General features: G+C 37.9%; 1 protein-coding gene across 1 annotated transcript; it reads right to left on the bottom strand.

Annotated features, from left to right (window-relative positions):
* Window positions 1–2016: 2016 nt before the first annotated feature.
* On the bottom strand, window positions 2017–3831 carry LOC131622507 (uncharacterized). The gene has a single exon (XM_058893543.1). The coding sequence runs from the start codon at window positions 3829–3831 to the stop codon at window positions 2017–2019; it is 1815 nt and encodes a 604-aa protein (XP_058749526.1).
* Between the last annotated feature and the right edge of the window lie 15895 nt (window positions 3832–19726).

Below are 19726 nucleotides of genomic sequence, written 5' to 3' on the forward strand. Positions count from 1 at the left end.
AAGCTCTTGAGTAATCATGATGTTGTCATGGATTATCCTACCAGGAATGAAAGAAGACTGGTTCTCATTCACTATAGTACTAACAACTCTCCTCAGTCTTCTAGTAAGCACCTTAGACAAGATCTTGTAAAAGGTACTACAACAAGAGATGGGTCTCCAATACTTAATAGTCTTTGCTTCATTAGTCTTGGGAATAAGGGTGATTAAGGAGCAATTAAGAGCTTTATGCATTCTGCCAGTCTGGTAAAATTCATGAATTGCTGCCATAACATCATACTTAACAACCTGCCAAGAGTCTTTGAAGAAGTAAGAATCGAAGCCATCAATTCCAGGGGCCTTAGTGTTCCATATACCATTGACAGAATCCCAAACCTCCTGTTCAGAGAAAGGTTGAATAAGACTAAGGGCATCATTCCTAGAAAGAGTTTTACCTCTCATAATGCAAGGTATGTCAATTCCCTGGAGGTTGTGTGCAGCAGTCCCCACCAGAGTCTTGTATAAACCAAGGATCTCTTTAACAATATCCTCCTTCTTGCTAAGCTCTTCACCTGTGAGAGAAGTGAGGCTGACCATATTTTTTTGCTTGTTCTTTTCTTTCACAACAATATGGAAAAAGGAATTGTTTCCATCTCCCAGCTGCAGCCAATCCACCTTAGCTTTCTGCTGAAGAATTCCTTCTTCCAATTGGCTAAGCTCCATTCAAAATTCTAGTAACACACGCTCAATGTCAAACTGGATGTTATGACATCCACAGTTATGCAGCACAGACAGTAAAAACAAACAGCATAAAACAGTAAAGAACACACAAAATTATTTACCCAGTTCGGTTCAAACAACCTACTCTGGGGGCTACCAAGCCAGGGATGAAGTCCACTATCAGTAGTATCAATTCAAAGCTAAACTCCCCCGTTATCAACTTATCACTTAATCACTACCCAATGACCCTTCTACCTAGGTTCTACCTAGATATGGAATATCTCCATTCCACTCCCCCTCAATCACAGCAGTGACAACACATACACAATAAACAATTACAGATAGAAGACACACTTCAAAAACACACCTTGATCTGCTTAAAAGCTTCAATCAAGAGACACACACTCGTGCTTAAAAGCTTAGAGTGACACAACTAAAACACAAATTAATTCCAACACAATCATCAAAGATAATAGCGTGGATCACAAGAAACAAAAACAGAACAACAATTCTTCACAATCCACGGTCACGGATAAACTACTCCACAACAATTATCAACATGATAATTGTTTGGATCACAAGAAACACACACGATGGAAACACTGAGAGTTTAATAATCTTTCATGCTCAAAAACTCTGCCTCTGAAAGTAGGATTTGCAGTCGATATATAGTCAGCTGGCAGAAGGACTTGAGCCATGGGCCTTTCATACATAAATTAGGGTTACCCATGTAAACATAATTTCCACATCATCAGGATGATCACATACATTGTGATTCAATAGATTTTAGCACAAAACAAACATCGCACAATATATAGTTTCCTAAAGAGACCTTAGACAAAAAAGGAAACCTCGCAACTAAAAGATGACAGCTACTTCTATCAGATTCCAATGTCAAGACATCAAGCATGACATCCATAAACATACGATCCTGCATAATTCCACATACATACACCAGAAATGTTTTATCACAAAATACCGCCAATTTAAAACACCTTCAGTCTCCCCCTTTGGCAAATTTTTGGTTAAAACATTCTGTTTCCACGATATCAGAGATTCTTTGCAGCGGAGAACAAACACACAAATAGAGAAGATTGTGGAATTAAAAGCAGCTTACCATTACATACCAGTTAACTAAAGATTCATCCCGAATACACAAATTAGATGTCCAATACAAAACACAACACAACAAAACACAGTACCAAAACAAAACCATCATTACAGTCTCAACCAACCATATCATTACTCCCCCTTTTTACCAGAAATGTTGCAAAAGTATTAAAAAAACAATGCTAGTGAAGATTACCATACACACTTGCTTTAGTCTTTAGACTCAGAGCTACTGAGTTCTACACTGTTATCAGTGCCATCATCAGGACTGGCTTCTTTCTCAATCTCACTGTCTGAACCACCATCATCTTCACCCTGCTCCTCCTTAGCAGTATCTGCAGATTTAGCATTTTCACTCCTTTCAAGAGAGCTGATCAATCTTTCAAGAGCCAATTTTCTGGACTCCAACTCCTTACAGGTCTCTCGGAGCATAGCAATCATGGCAGTTTTACTCATAATTGTGCTCTCTTTTGATGGTCCGGTTGAAGTTGTGTTAACATCATGAACATGAGTTCCTTGGAGGAGCTTATGATGAAAAATTAAAGGACTTGCTCTTTTGCACACGGGACCTTTGTCAGTTAAAATGTTAGGAAATTGTTTTAAGATGATCCCACAAATAAGAGAAGGGAAGGCAATGGGGCCTTTGACACTATAGCTACCAACATGCTTTAAGATTTTCTTAAAAATATAAGTACCATAATCAGTTTTGGACTTAGTACCAATGGCAAAGATGAATTTACCTAGGAGAGCAGAGATTGTAGACTTGTGTTGAGTTGGTGCCCAGTTGGCAGCTCCAATCCTGTGAAGTACAACATACTTCACACTTAGTTTGCTCACAGTCAGCTTCCCTTTGACAGGCCATGTCTTCACTTGGCCAGCAGTAATCTCTTTGCACATTTGATTATCAGACACTTCCAGCTCTGGCTGAGCTTTATTTGACCTTTCTAGAAATTTGTTGATCACAGTGGGTGAGAAGTTAATACATTTTCCTCTGACAAACACTTTTAAATACTCCTCAGTTTCCTTATTGCCACAGTCTTCATGTAGATTCACAATGAACTCCTTCACCAGGACTTCATAACACTTAGAGAGTTGATTTGCAGTTTTCATTAGTCCAGCCTCATGAATAAGATTCATGATCTCTTCACACTCAAGAGCATTCTGAGCAAGTTCTCTCTCTAAGGCCAGTATTTTCTGATAGACAAATTTCCATCCGAGTACACTGGTGGGATAGTGAAATGAAATGTTATCAATAGGTACTTCAGGAACACTAGCAGCCAGCTTGCTAGTAGAGACCTTCTTCTTGGGATGAATGTCATTGACATCCACAGCAACATCAGAATCCGACTCATTCTTAGAACTGCTTTTAGCCTTTCTCTTCTTAGGCACCACTTTTCTCCATGCCTTCTTTGGTCCAACAGAAACGGACTTAGCCACTGCCTTCTTTTTCGGAGAGACCTCAGCTACAACTTGCTTTCCTTTCCTCCTCATTAGCCTTATGGCTATGCTTGGATTGATGGAAGCAACCAGGTCATCATCAGAGAGATCATCAAGGTTGATTACTTTGTCAGTCTGAGTTTTCTCTGGTTCTTTTTCTTTAGCTTGGCCCTTTTCAGAGTGATTTACACACGTGTTAGTAGAAACATTGCTGGGGATCTCTTCATTGTGTTCAGCACCATCAGGTATTTCAATGTGATCAATACTAACATCATTTCTTTTCTTGTCACTCACATGCACATTCTCATTAATTTCATCATTTGTTGGGACATAGATGCCAGCGGTGTCACTAACATGCCCAATGACATTTGACTTAAGAAGCACAGGATTCTCAGGACTAGGGATCTTGGATGAAACATTGTCCTCATTTAGGATTTCGATAACTATTTTGACAATAGCGATGTGATTAGACCTTGATCCTTCTTTAGTTGGCTCTTCCCTAGAGGAAGGGACAGACGATTGAGAAATTTGACCAGAGTTGGGATTCCTAGGTCTTCTTGCAGTCTCTTTGGTTCTTCGTGCATGCATTGTTCTGGGTCGTTTTTTCACGAGATCGAAAGGGGTTACCATCTGCAAAGGAGTGACTTCAAGAATCTCACTAGGGTTAATGGGAGCATTTGAAGCGTCTTATTCATGAGGAACAGAAGTGGTCATTTTTGACGAAGACTGAGGAATAGATTGTTGAGACATTAAGGAATATGTTGGAGACGATCTAAGTGTCTGGTTGTTTTTTTGTCGGATGAGAGATGAGAGAAGTGTAAGAGACCAGCGAAGTGGGAATGAAGGAATAGAGGAAAGGGTTGTACTTGGAGGGGGAATTTAAATTTTGACCAATCATTAAATTTGAGTTATTTTCTTTGTTCAAAAAATAGTTCCCTAGACACTGTAATTGCTATAACACTTCATAGGAGTAAATACCTAATTTGTTCTTCAAGATTTCAATGTGGGGAGTGCTTAGATTCTCAGAAAGGATGTCTCCACTTGGTAGCTTAGAAGTTTCATGCTTCATGGCAGAACCTTTGTTAGCTGCAAGGTTCCTAGGAGAGAGACATGTTGTATCCATGTGCTTGGTTGTGATGAGTTGGGTGGTCTTCTTTGATACATTAGTACCCCTCTCATAGTGCAATTGTAATACGGTGAACTGACTTTATTTGAAATGTACGGATAGCAAGAGTCGCCACCGACTTTTATTTTATCCAAATTAATCAGAAAGGCTAAAAGAACAGGGAAAACCTTTTAAATAAAAAACTGAGTTCGGGGGGTAATTTATGCAAAGGGAAGGTGTAAGGCACCCTTTGCATCCATGGTTTTCCATGGGCTCTTAATTGCTTTGCTCTTTTGAAAAGAAATGTAGAAGAAGAGAATACGGACTTTAGCTCGTAAATGAGCGTAGCCATATTGAAGGTTTATGAAAAAAGTGTAGAAAAAGATCTTAGCCAGAGCAAGGCAATTAGGAGCAATTACCTTAATAATGTAGAAAAACAAGTCTTTTAGCCTTTCAGGGTGAAAGGGTCTATCCATGCCATAAGAGGGCAGGAAGCCTTTCGTTTGGATGTTAATGAGTCATTGAGTTATCGTTCGCCATAAGACTGTCCCATGCCATAGAGAGGCAGGTAGTCTAAGGGAAGGATCAGAATAGCCTTTCGTTAGGCAACCAGAGGATACCTCAGCCCTTCGTAGGCAACTTCCGAGGGACGAGATCATATTTAGTGTATCGAAGGCGGCATCATTAGGGACTTATGATCTTTGCATTAATCGAGGCAACATGGCTGAGGTATCCTCGTATTCGAAGGACGCGTCTATTATGCAAAAAAACACAAGGCAACAAGGCAACAGGCAACAGGCAACAAGTAACAAGCAACAAGAGAGGTTACCAAAAAAGGTGCGTGGGTGCAACAATCACGTGATTAATTCAGAAATTTTATCTTATAATTAGGTGATTCTAAGTTCAGTTCAAAGTTACACTCCCTAAATTACTAACCACATCAATTAATATGGGGAAGGGGAAAAAGAAACCAGCAGATCAATAAGGCAGTAAGTCTGACACAAATAATAATAAGAAAAATAATTGATAGGTTTTAGGGTTACCGACTATGGGGCTTTAGCGGTTGGCAAACCCTGAAAATTGGAAAAGGGAGAAATAAACAAAAAGTAGTGAGTGTATGGCTAATTCAATGACAATTAAGGCTAACCCTAATTTGATGAAAGAAACAAAATAAAATAGAATGAATATTTAAAATAAATATGAAATAGGACTTAGCTTTTGATTTAATCTGATATGGTTCATAGTCGGAGGTAACCCTGTTGCTAACCCTGAAACTGCACAAGGAGATATTTTTTTAGTGTAGGTGTGATCTTCGTAAACCCTGATTAGGGCACAAGTTAGCCATGGTTAACAGAATAAATAAAATAAAATTAATTAATTATTGGTTTTCAACCTAATTAATTAAATAGACAAGAAATATGCTTTCGATTAAATTACCTAACCCTAATTAATTAAAATTAAATAATTAAACATCTTTATGAATAACTAAATGTATCTAATTTAAATTAACTATAAAAAAACTTAATTTTACTTAAGTAGAAAATATTTTTTTTTATTATTAAGTAAAAAGGATTTTTAAAAGAAAAAAAGAAAATAATTTGAATAAAAATAAATAAACAAAAAAATAAATAATTAAAACTAGATTAAAAAAAAAGAAACTTAGCTGGGTGCTGGATCTGATGTGGCTAAACCTTGAAGGACTATGGTGGACTTGCGCATTCAGAGGCGTCAGATCCAGGCTTGATGAGATCTTACGGCTCAGACTGTGGCTGCATCGTGAGGCTTTGTGGTTGTGGTGCGCTGGATCTGCGTCAAATAACTTGTAAAATAAAATAATACAACTTGGGGATCGAACCCAAGTCTGGTGACTCGATAGCGCGTCCCCTTGACCGTCTGTGCTACGCTTTGCTTCATGTTTATTTAAAACATGCATAAAATAATAAACAAAAATAAATGATTCAAATTCAGGAAACAAAGCAAACACTGAAGGATAGAAAAACACTTAGAAAGGGGGGTTTGAATAAGTGTAGCTTTAAAACTTGTAAGATAAAAACTATTTGCACAATGATTTTTATCCTGGTTCGTTGTTAACTAAACTACTCCAGTCCACCCCCTTGGAGTGATTTACCTCACCTGAGGATTTAATCCACTAATCACACGAGATTACAATGGTTTTCCACTTAGACAACTTCTAAGTCTTCTAGAGTATACTGATCACAACCTGATCACTCTAGGAACAATCTGCTTAGATACCCTCTAAGACTTTATAGAGTATACTGATCAACAACCTGATCACTCTAGTTCTTACAACTTAATGTAAACAAATTCTAAGAGTTACAATGCTTCTTATAAAGCTATTATCACAACTGTGATTTTCTCTTAAGTTTAAGCTTAAATCTCACTAAGATATTACAACAGCAATGTAGTAAGTTTGATGATGAATTTTGAGAGCTTTTGAATTTGACAGCTTTTCTGCAAGTTGGTTCAGAGTTCATAATTCGTAAATCATAACCTTGCTTCTCATCAGAACTTCATATTTATAGGCGCTTGAGAAGATGACCGTTGGGAGCATTTAATGCTTTGCGTAATCCGTACAGCATTGCATTTAATGTTTCACTCTTTTGTCAACTACCTCGAGCCTTGTTTTCGCTGTGTCTACTGACGTTTCCTTTAATAGCTTCTAACGTTCCTTTTGTCAGTCAGCGTAGCCTGCCAGCTAGTACTTGCTTCTGATCTGATGTTTGTGTGAACAACGTTTGAATATCATCAGAGTCAAACAGAGCATCTTCTTGTCTTCTGACCTTGAAGTGCTTCTGAGCGTGATACCATGAGAACTTCAGTGCTTCTGCTTCTGACCTCAAGTTCTTCTGATGCTTCCATAGACCCATGTTCTGATTCTGCTTGACCATCTTCTGATGTCTTGCCAGACCATGTTCTGATGTTGCATGTTGAACCTTCTGAGTCAGTGCTTCTTGCGCTGATTTTGTGCATACTCTTTATCTAATTCCTGAAATGGAAATTGCATAGTATTAGAGTACCACATTATCTCATACAAAATTCATATGCATTGTTATCATCAAAACTAAGAATATTGATCAGAACAAATCTTGCTCTAACAATCTCCCCCTTTTTGATGATGACAAAAACATATATAAATGATATGAATTTGCGATCAGAATATCAGACGGCTTAAGACAATTACACGGCTATAGCATAAGCATATAAACATAGTGTGTGAATATGTCTCCCCCTGAGATTAACAATCTCCCCCTGAGATAAATAATCTCCCCCTGAAATAAATACTGGAAGAAATTTATAAATAAAGGACTTCCCTGAGTATTTTCCGTTTTAGTTGAGACGATCACATATGCTTAGATCTTCAGAACATTCACAGCTTCTGATTCTTGCTTCCATAGGACAGCTTCAGAGCTTGAATTTCTTCTTGAATCATTGCATGCCAGATTGTATCAGAACATTGTTGAATTTACCAGAGCATCTTCTGAGCATCTCTACATATTGAAATGTTACAGAAAAAACTAAACGACAACAATCAGAGCATGAATGAATCAGAACATAAAATATGTATCAAAACATATAATTATGTATCAGAGCAAACAATAATGTTTCAGAGCATATTTTAGAACTAAAAACATGTGTCAGAACTTCTAAGGAATAAAAATGAGTTAGAGCATATTCTATCATCAGAATATCAGATCATTCTTCCTTCTTGCTTCTGATCTTGAAGCTTTATAGCACTCAGCTTGCTTCAAATTTCATGAGCCTGATTCCATACAGAATTGCTTTTCCACATGTCTTTGCTTCTCATGTTGAGCTTTTAAGAAGATCTTCACTTCCTGCAAAACACTCAAAGACACAGAACTTGCAAATTCTTGTTAGAAATGTGGAGACTTTCTCCCAGCAACTGATAAGATAAATCAGATCATTTATCACATTTTTCTCCCCCTTTTTTGTCATAACATCAAAAAACATAAAAGATTCGGATGAAAAACAAGACAAACAAAATGAGAGAAAAAAAAGATAATTTCATTGATAGCAAGGAGAAATTGTCAGAAGTACAAAAGAGAATGCATAGGAAGCAGATGCAAAAACAAAGAGAAACTACTAAGACACAAAGACTAAGACGACCCTAGCTTAGACATAATCTTGGCCAGCATGTCGTGAATCCCAGCATTGCTCTCAGTCTGCCTCTCCATGAAGGTGCGGAACTCAACATTGGTAGTATCTTGCACTTCCATGCGAGAAAATAGCTCAGCCTGGTTCTTCTGAATCACCTCTAAAGTCTTCACCAGAAGAGAGGGTTCACCAGAAGAAGCTTCACAACTTCTGTCCAGAGGGACAGCATTCTGAACCGCAGCTTCCATAAAAAGATCATCATCTTGATTTTCCTCAACAGGAACAGATTCAGCAAGATGATCTTCAGCATCAACTTCTTCCATAGAAGCATCTCCTTCATATTCTGCAGCAGGTAGATCAGAATCTCCATTCTCAAAAGCCTGAAGAATGGCAGCCAGATTCCTTGGAGCAGAAGGATCTTCAACTTCTGGTGGGTCAACAACTTCTGGAATGACCAAGCTGGGGTCTTTCTTAGAAGGATTTTCCCTCAGAAAGTCGAACAAAGATTTGAAGTCTCTAGTCAGAACTGGATACTTAGGTCTCCATACCACAATCTCCCTGCAAGGGTTGTCCAACAGCTCATCAACAAACGGCTTCTCCTCAAGAGCTCTCCTGTTTTTGATGGGGTGATGGTAGACACCATTATCAACCTCCAGAAGATAACCAGCATAGCCAGGAGCAGCAGCCACTAGTCTCTTCTGAACAGCCATAGCTCCAACTTGAAAATCCTGGCGAAAGCTTCTCCAGAGGTTTCTTATGGAAACATCATCAAGACCATTGAAGAAAGCATCCTTCAAGAGATCCAGCCTACTGATCACTTTACCTCTGAACAACTCCAGGTAGATATGGGGTTCAGGTTCAGGTGGGTTGAAGGTGAATTTGTAGTCAGGGTAGATAAGGCAGTATGGGTTGGATTTTTTGGTAGTTAGGGGATGAGATAGAGAAGGTGGAGGTGCAGTGGTTGAAGAAGATGGGATATCTGTGGGGATGATTGAGGAGGATGGTATGTCTGTGATAGGGGTTGATGAGTATGGAATATCAGTGGGAAGGATTGATGATGATGATGATGGGATATCAGAAGGTGTTGGAGGATGGATATTTAGTGGTTTAGGGTTCAAGACAGGTGTAGACAGATATGGTGGAGGTGGATTTGGTATGGTGAAGTTGTTTTGTGGTTCAGAAGGAGGCGGTTGGGTAGAAGTTTGAGGTTCAGAAGGAGGTGGTTGATATACCTGCCTGGAGAAGTTACCAGTTCTTATTGCTTGAAACGAATCTACTTTAAGAGGATCATAAGTGACCTTCTGCCTCTTAGCTTCTCTAGCAGCTTCTTCTGCAGCCTTTCTCTTCAGCCTTGCTTCTTGCTTCTTCTGATCCTTCTTCTGATCCTTCTTCTGAAGATCTGCTAAAGAAGGAAGCACTCTTCCACGAATCTACGCTGGATCAACAACAGATTGAGTCCTAACAGAAGCTTCCAAGTAATGCTTGACAGCCTTGTGAAGTTCTAAATGAAACATAGTAGCAAAGCCTTCAACAGGAACTCTTCTTGACAGAATATCTGGGAAGCTTGTACCAACAGAAGTTACCTCCTTGATGAGATCCAGTCTAAACAGATCAACACCATTGAAGACAAGACCTTGAACAACTCCAAGAAATTGGGACGCTCCAGTGGTCCTTATAGAATCTAACAAATTACTTTCTATCAGAATGTCTGAGATCATTCTGGCGAAAGGAATAGTATTTCTTGGAATATGAGGATACTTCGCACGTTCTTCATCTCTAGATTCTACAATAGATGTCTTCAGATTCTGAAACAGAATGTGGGAAATGTTGAGTTCCAATCTTCTTCCAATGCAGAAGAGAGTATATTTGTGATCAGGACTGATGTAGGCGTAGGAGGAGAATAACTGCTTTCTGTGATGAAGAGAACCCAGAATAATTTCAGCCCACACCTGATAAAACGCCCTCAAAGTACCAGTTTTATGAGATTCAATACCGGTAGCATAAGAGATTTGTTGTTCAACCTGAAACCAGTTAACTCTTCCAGGAAGAGGACCAGTGCAACCTTCTTCATCATCCAGGTTGTATAACTTCCTGATCAACTTTTCAGTAACTACAACCTCATGCCCTAACACGAAGGAGATGATTGCAGTTGGAGTAACCGTTGCATGAACCCAGAAGTCCTTTACCAGGTTAGGATAAATTGGTCCAACCAATCTATCAAGATAGTTTGACCATCCTTGTACTAAGATCCTTGCATCAGGTTGGAAACCATTTGCTCTTAGATTTCCAAAGTCCACAGCGGACTCACACAGAACTTCCAAATCTTCAGTGGGTATAGTGCATGTCTTCAATGGAGCATACCCATGCTTCCTTAGAAGTATTTGAGTGGAAGAGAGTCTTTCTGTTGGGCTAGAGGAACTTGATGAAGAATACATGATGATTTGCTTGGTTACAGATCAAAGCTAGGGTTTGAGCGAAAAATGCAAAGAGAGAGACAAAAGAATAGAGAGAGAGCGAAAAAGATGAAATGAAGATGAAGCGGGTTATTTAAACGGTTTGAATAAAAGAAAAATAAAAAAAATGTTTAAATGAAATGATTACAGAAAAACATGACATCAATATGCATTTAATGAGAAATGACGTTAGGAGAGATAAAGTGACAAAATGAAATGATTTGCACAGTTACCTAGGGCGGCGTCTCCTCAACTGCACGCATGCTTGTCCAAAAATAGTGAACACGTGTTCATTTTCTGGAAAGACTGGTGACAGCTGTTTTGCTTTAAAAGAGCTTCTGAATCAACTTAGATAATGAAACGTTAGTAATAACAGACTCAGAACTTCTAATTGATCATTATCAGAACTTCTTATAACCACTTAGTCCTAACACATTTCAGAAGTTACCCATACAAAGATCTTCTCATCTTCTCATTCTGGGCATAACTCCATACTGATATTCTTCAGAATGAACTTAAATCTATCTTCAGCAAGGGGTTTTGTAAAGATATCAGCCCATTGATGATCTGTATCCACAAAGTTCAAAGAGAGAACACCCTTCTGAACATAGTCCCTCATAAAATGATGTTTAATCTCAATATGTTTAGCTTTTGAATGTAAGATAGGATTCTTAGATAAACAAATAGCAGAAGTATTATCACAGAAAATAGGAATTTTACTCTCATATATCTGATAATCTTCTAGCTGACTCTTCATCCAGAGCATTTGTGTGCTACACCCAGCAGCAGCAACATATTCTGCTTCTGTTGTTGATAAGGCTATGGTAGCTTGCTTCTTGCTGTACCAGGAGATCAGATGACTTCCAATAAATTGACAACTTCCAGAAGTACTCTTCCTTTCAATTCTGTCTCCAGCATAGTCAGCATCATAGAATCCTACTAAGTTGTATTCTTTAGATCTTCTGTAGACTAAACCAACATTAGTAGTACCTTTCAAATACCTCAGAATTCTCTTAACAGCATTTAAGTGAGATTCTCTAGGATCTGATTGGAATCTAGCACACAAACAAACACTGAATAGAATGTCAAGTCTAAAAGTAGTTAAATATAGAAGAGATCCAATCATACCTCTGTACAACTTCTGATCTACCTTCTTAATTACCTCATCCTTACCTAGAACACACGTTGGATGCATAGGAGTTTTGGCTTCTTTGCTTTCAGAAAGATTAAACTTCTTCAGAAGTTCTTTCACATACTTCGTTTGATGAACATAAGTTCCATCAGAAGTTTGGTTGATTTGAATCCCAAGACAATACTTGAGTTCACCCATCATACTCATTTCAAATTCAGCCTGCATAGACTTAGCAAACTCCTTTCCAAGTGAAGCATTAGATGTTCCAAAGATAATATCATCAACATAAATTTGACAAATTAAAATGTCCTTCTTAGACGTTTTACATAAAAGAGTCGTGTCCACTTGTCCTCTAGTGAAACCATTGTTCAGAAGGAAAGAACTTAATCTTTCATACCAAGCTCTGGGAGCTTGCTTCAATCCATACAATGATTTCTTAAGTTTGAAAACATGTTCTGGAGACTTAAAGTCTTCAAAACCAGGAGGTTGGTGGACATAGACTTCCTCATCTATATAACCATTTAAGAAGGCACTCTTAACATCTATCTGATATAGAGTGATGTTATGCTGAGTGGCAAAGGAAATTAATAAGCGAATAGATTCTAACCTGGCCACTGGTGCAAAGGTTTCTGTATAGTCAATCCCTTATTGCTGACTATATCCCTGAGCCACCAGTCTGGCTTTGTTTCTTACCACTTCTCCCTTCTCACTGAGCTTGTTTCTGAAAACCCACTTTGTACCAATAATGTTGAATCCTTTTGGTCTAGGAACAAGATCCCATACATCATTCCTTGTAAACTGATTAAGTTCTTCTTGCATGGCAGTTATCCAGTCTGGATCTTCTAGAGCTTGATCAACAGAAGTTGGCTCGATCAAAGAAACAAGACCTAATTGGCATTCTGCATTGTTCTTAAGGAATGCTCTTGTTCTGATAGGATCATCTTTCTTCCCAAGGATCACATCTTCTGAGTGAGCTGAGGTGAGTCTAGAAGATCTTCAGAAATTCTGAGATTCTCCAAAGATGCAGCAACTTGATCTTCTGATTCTTTGCTTCTGAGATTTTCAGCTTCTGAAACTTTGCTTCTTGGTTCTACAGCTTCTGATATATCAATATCTATATCTGCAAAATTCTCAAAATGCTTTGGCTTTTCAAGACCAAGCTTATCATCAAATCTGATATTGATTGATTCTTCTACAACCAATGTTTCAGTATTGTATACTCTGTAGCCTTTGGAGCGTTCAAAATATCCAAGAAGGAAACATTTTTGTGCCTTGGAATCAAACTTACCAAGATGATCTTTAGTATTCAGAATGAAACAAACACATCCAAAAGGATGAAAATATGAAATGTTGGGCTTTCTGTTCTTCCACAATTCATAAGGAGTCTTATTTAGAATAGGTCTTATAGAGATTCTATTCTGAATATAACATGCAGTGTTTATTGCTTTTGCCCAGAAGTGCTTAGCCATATTGGTTTCATTGATCATGGTTCTAGCCATTTCTTGTAGAGTCCTATTCTTTTGCTCTACAACTCCATTTTGCTGTGGAGTTCTAGGGCAAGAGAAATCATGGGCAATACCATTTTCTTTGAAGAACTCCTCAAAGAATCTGTTCTCAAATTCACCACCATGATCACTTCTGACCTTTATGATTTTGCACTCCTTCTCAGATTGAATCTGAGTGCAGAACTCAAAGAACACTGAATGAGACTCATCCTTGTGTTTTAAGAACTTTACCCATGTCCAGCGGCTATAATCATCTACGATGACTAATCCATATTTCTTCCCTCTGACAGATGCTGTTTTGACTGGTCCAAACAGATCAATGTGCAGAAGTTCTAACGGCCTTGAGGAAGAGACAACATTCTTAGATTTGAATGCAGGTCTGGAGAACTTGCCCTTTTGACATTCTTCACAAAGAGCATCTGATTTGTATTTCAGATTTGGGAGTCCTCTGACCAGATTTAGTTTGTTAATCTGAGAAATTTTTCTCAAACTAGCATGTCCTAATCTTCTGTGCCAGACCCATTGCTCTTCAGAAACAGACATAAGGCAAGTCACCTTCTGCTTCTCAAGATCTGAAAGATCAATCTTATAAATGTTGTTCTTTCTCTTGCCTGTAAATAGGATTGAGCCATCCTTCTGACTTATAGCCTTGCAAGACTTTTGATTGAAGATTATGTCATAACCATTGTCACTTAATTGACTTATGGACAATAAGTTATGCGCTAATCCTTCTACAAGAAGTACATTAGTTATGGAAGGAGAGTTACCAAAACTTATGGTTCCAGAGCCAATAATCTTGCCCTTCTGATCTCCTCCAAACTTGACTTCTCCACCAGATTTAAGCACCAGGTCTTGGAACATAGATCTTCTTCACGTCATATGTCGTGAGCACCCAGAGTCCAGGTACCATGACATTTTGTGCTTTGTCCTCTTTGCTGCTAAGGATATCTGCAACAGAAATTATCTTCTCCTTAGGTACCCACAATTTCTTGGGTCCTTTCTTGTTAGTCTTCCTCAAGTTCTGATTGAACTTGGTTTTAGCATGATAAGTAACAGGAGGAACAACATGATATTCTTTGGGTTTGGCAGCATGATATCTTTTAGGTTGTGTCACATGCTTCTTGGTGTGTGTAGTGTGAAAACTCTGTGCATGTGAGGTGAGCCTAATATCATGTGAGTGACCATATTTGAACTGATCATACAATGGTTTGTATGTGATTTTCAAATCATCAACAGGTTCAAATTTATGTGAGGTATCACCCTCATAGCCAAAACCAAACCTTTTGTTTCCAGAAACACCATATATCATAGATGCAAGATGACTTCTGCCAATACTTCTAGATAGGAACTTTCTGAAGCTCGAGTCATATTCTTTCAGAATATGATTGAGACTAGGAGTGGATTTTTCTGATTCAGAAGGAGATCCACTATCTTTGGATAATTTTAAAACTTTTTCCTTCAGTTCAGAATTTTCCAATTCCAGCTTCTTAGTTTCAAATTCAAATTGCTTTTTCAACTTTTTCTATTTGATACTAAGATGAGCCTTGAGTTCCAGAAGTTTAGTTAAACTGAAAACTAACCCTTCTCTAGATAGTTCAGAAAATACCTCTTCAGAATCTGATTCTGATGTAGATTCTGATCCATCATCCACTGTAGCCATCAATGCAAGGTTTGCTTGCTCTCCTTCAGAGTCTGATTCTGATTCTGATTCAGAATCATCCCATGTTGCCATAAGACCTTTCTTCTTATGAAACTTCTTCTTGGGATTCTCCTTCTGAAGTTTTGGACATTCATTCTTGAAGTGTCCAGGCTCATTGCACTCATAGCAGATGACCTTCTTCTTGTCAGATCTTCTGCCTCCAGAAGATTCTCCTCTTTCAGGCTTCTTTGAACTTCTGAAGCTCTTGAACTTCCTTTGCTTGATCTTCCAGAGGTGGTTTACCCTTCTGGAGATCATGAACAATTCATCTTCTTCTTCTGATTCTGATTCTTCAGAATCTACTTCTTCATCCTGAAAAGCGTTAGTGCATTTTTTATAATTAGCTTTTAATGCAATATACTTACCTTTCTTCTGAGGTTCATTTGCATCCAGCTCTATCTCATGGCTTCTCAAGGCACTGATTAGCTCTTCCAAATAAACCTCATTCAGATTATTTGCAATCTTGAATGCAGTCACCATTGGACCCCATCTTCTGGGCAAGCTTCTGATGATCTTCTTTACATGATCAGCTTTGGTGTAGCCTTTGTCCAGAACTCTTAATCCAGCAGTTAGCGTTTGAAATCTTGAGAACATCTTCTCAATATTTTCAGCGTCCTCTATCTTGAAGGCTTCATATTTCTGGATTAGAGCAAGAGCTTTGGTCTCCTTGACTTGAGCATTTCCTTCATGGGTCATTTTCAATGACTCATATATATCATAGGCAGTTTCCCTGTTAGATTTTTGAAAAGCTTCTTTTGATCATCATTCATTTCTTATCTTGTAAGCCTTACGCTAGTAGCGTTCACTGGATGTTTGTAACCATCCATCAGAAGATCCCATAAGTCACCATCTAGACCAAGGAAGTAACTTTCAAGTTTATCTTTCCAGTATTCAAAGTTTTCACCATCAAATACTGGCGGTCTAGTATAACCATTGTTACCATTTCCATTGTATTGCTCAGCTGAGCCAGATGTAGATCTTTTCTAAACACGGTTAAGTGCTTGCACCTTAGAACCGGCGCTCTGATGCCAATTGAAGGATAGAAAAACACTTAGAAAGGGGGGTGGGGTTTGAATAAGTGTAGCTTTAAAACTTGTAAGATAAAAACTATTTGCACAATGATTTTTATCCTGGTTTGTTGTTAACTAAACTACTCCAGTCCACCCCCTTGGAGTGATTTACCTCACCTGAGGATTTAATCCACTAATCACACGAGATTACAATGGTTTTCCACTTAGACAACTTCTAAGTCTTCTAGAGTATACTGATCACAACCTGATCACTCTAGGAACAATCTGCTTAGATACCCTCTAAGACTTTATAGAGTATACTGATCAATAACCTGATCACTCTAGTTCTTACAACTTAATGTAAACAAATTCTAAGAGTTACAATGCTTCTTATAAAGCTATTATCACAACTGTGATTTTCTCTTAAGTTTAAGCTTAAATCTCACTAAGATATTACAACAACAATGTAGTGAGTTTGATGATGAAGTTTGAGAGCTTTTGAATTTGACAGCATTTCTGCAAGTTGGTTCAGAGTTCGTAATTCGTAAGTCATAACCTTGCTTCTCATCAGAACTTCATATTTATAGGCGCTTGAGAAGATGACCGTTGGGAGCATTTAATACTTTGCGTAATCCGTACAGCATTGCATTTAATGTTTCACTCTTTTGTCAACTACCTCGAGCCTTGTTTTCGTTGTGTCTACTGACGTTGCCTTTAATAGCTTCTAACGTTCCTTTTGTCTGTCAGCGTAGCCTGCCAGCTAGTACTTGCTTCTGATCTGATGTTTGTGTGAACAACGTTTGAATATCATCAGAGTCAAACAGCTTGGTGCAGAGCATCTTCTTGTCTTCTGACCTTGAAGTGCTTTTGAGCGTGATACCATGAGAACTTCAGTGCTTCTGCTTCTGATCTCAAGTTCTTCTGATGCTTCCATAGACCCATGTTCTGATTCTGATTGACCATCTTCTGATGTCTTACCAGACCATGTTCTGATGTTGCATGCTGAACCTTCTGAGTCAGTGCTTCTTGCGCTGATTTTGTGCATACTCTTTATATAATTCCTGAAATGGAAATTGCATAGTATTAGAGTACCACATCATCTCATACAAAATTCATATACATTGTTATCATCAAAACTAAGAATATTGATCAGAACAAATCTTGTTCTAACAAACGCGCGCCTTCATCTTCTCCGTTTGAATCACGTTCTCGCCTGCGATTTAGCTACGACTCACCTACGAGTACAGCCCTAGCCAATCCCTGCAATCATCCAAGCTCAACAAATCGCATTATAAATCAGAACTAAATACATGAATCAACTATAAATCGCCCACTGAATCCAACGGAGCCTTTAATCTTGGCCAATTTTGCCTAGAACGAGAGACCCCAATTGAAGGTTTTGAAACCCTAACAATGGTGATTCCAAATACCTGTGTTTAAACTCAAATCAAACCATCCAAACAGCTTGAAAACATTATTCTAAACATGAATATACAATTAAAACAGGTTATATATGCATGTATGGCAAAAACCGAAATTGAAAAATATGAGTGAAAAGAGACACCGTGATTTTACGTTTCTGAAGCTGTTGACACTTTGTGAATGGCTGAAACTGATCTGGATGTCACCAGGAAGCGAACGGAATGCTTGAATTGACTTGACACGATCCAAATCCTTGGCTGCAATTTCCCCCTTTTCCATGATTTTCTTGTTTTGGAGAATAGGATTCTGACTTCCAAAAAACCCACCCTTGACATCTGATTTTCTCATGTATATATGGAGAATGATTTTAGGTTAACAAATTTGAGATAAATCTTGGCAAATTAGGAGATTAATATTTGATTGAATCATAGTTTGTACATGTTTCCAAATTTATAAAAAATCTCAATCTTTTCTCAGCAATACCCATGTGCACAAAACTTGTATCATATATGGTGTGATTTGATGATTGGAATGATTGGTAATTAAAATTAAATCAAATCTCTCCATAATTTCTTTAAATCTTTGATTTTCATCAATTTTTAATGAATAAAATTCACTAAAAAATCAAATAATAATCAAAATTTCGTGGCATAGAGATTGGAGCTTCTAGATGACTTGTATAGCAAGATTGGGCCATAAAAACTTGGGCTATTTTGCAAAAGAAATCAATTTGAGGCCTTTTATTTCACATTTTCCCTCTCAAATTTGTCCAACTTTGACAAGGCATATCTCCCTCAGTTTTTGAGGTATGGAGGAGTTTTAGGACTTTTTAGAAACCTTGAAGAGTCCTCTAAACAGTTTTTTTGGTCTCATGTCAAAATAATTTTCCATGCTCCTTGTGTGTTCTTTTGAAAAAAATGACTTCTGGTTGACTCTTGAAAAGGACCTATAATGTTTTGGTCAATATCTCTCAAATGAAACATTTTTAGACTTGGCATGTGAGAGACAAATTTGTAGAGAATTAAATTTCCTTCAAAATGAGCTTTGGATGGAAAATTTCTGATGTTCCATGTGAGAGTTATGGCTGGTCAAAGTTCAGTTGACTTTCTCCTATGAAAACCCTAATTTAGAGACTTTTGGAATTGTTGATTTCTGATCTTTCCTTGATGAACCATGATCAATTCTTGACCAAATGGTGAATGGTACTTCAAAATGAGGATGTTGACAAAAAATCAAGAGTTTTGACTGTACTTTGACCACAGTTGACTTTTAGGTCAACCGAGTCGACTGTTGACTTTCTGAGCAATTGAGTGATCAATCTTTTGAATTGAGACCTGAAATTTGTCATGAAGGTAGTTTGAAACATCATAAGCCATATGAGAGGCATTGGAGCTGTTGATTCATTGGTTTTCTTCAGAACAACATAAACCCTAATTCTCTGAGCCTTGTTTAGGAGAGGGTGTCTTGGAGCTTTGTACCTTGATTTGAATTTGAACAAGAGAAATAATATGGGCAAATTTTGGGGTATGACAGCAATGTCATGACATTTTGAGTGACATTGTATTCAGACATCATTAGTTTTTCACCTTTAATTTTTACAAAGAAGGTCTTGAATATCTCTTCTTCGTATCTATTTCCAGCTTTTCTTTCATACCAAGTTTTAGAAGTTTGATACGGTCTTCTCCTTTTTACACTGTTTATTTTTCTTCCTGAAATCTTTGTATTTAAACTTGGATGCTGAGTTTCATCACTTAGCTCGAGGTGATATGGTTCAGCTTTTAAGGGATTTCTCTATTGATATATCATCCTTCTGGTAAGAGCATGAGCTTCAGGACATGTGGACTTCAAGTGATCTGTCCTGCTACATTGATAACATCTCTTATATGGGAAATATTTACTCCTTTCTTGATGTTGCCTTTTATGTTGCATCCTTTGATTAGGCATCATCTGTTCCATCAAGTAAGTCTGATTTCTTACTTCTCCATCCTTGTTTTGAGATTTGTTCAACAACTTCTCTTTTAGA

This window comes from Vicia villosa, unplaced genomic scaffold (assembly GCF_029867415.1).
Source record: "Vicia villosa cultivar HV-30 ecotype Madison, WI unplaced genomic scaffold, Vvil1.0 ctg.000030F_1_1, whole genome shotgun sequence".
In the NCBI taxonomy this organism is placed as follows: Eukaryota; Viridiplantae; Streptophyta; class Magnoliopsida; order Fabales; family Fabaceae; genus Vicia; species Vicia villosa.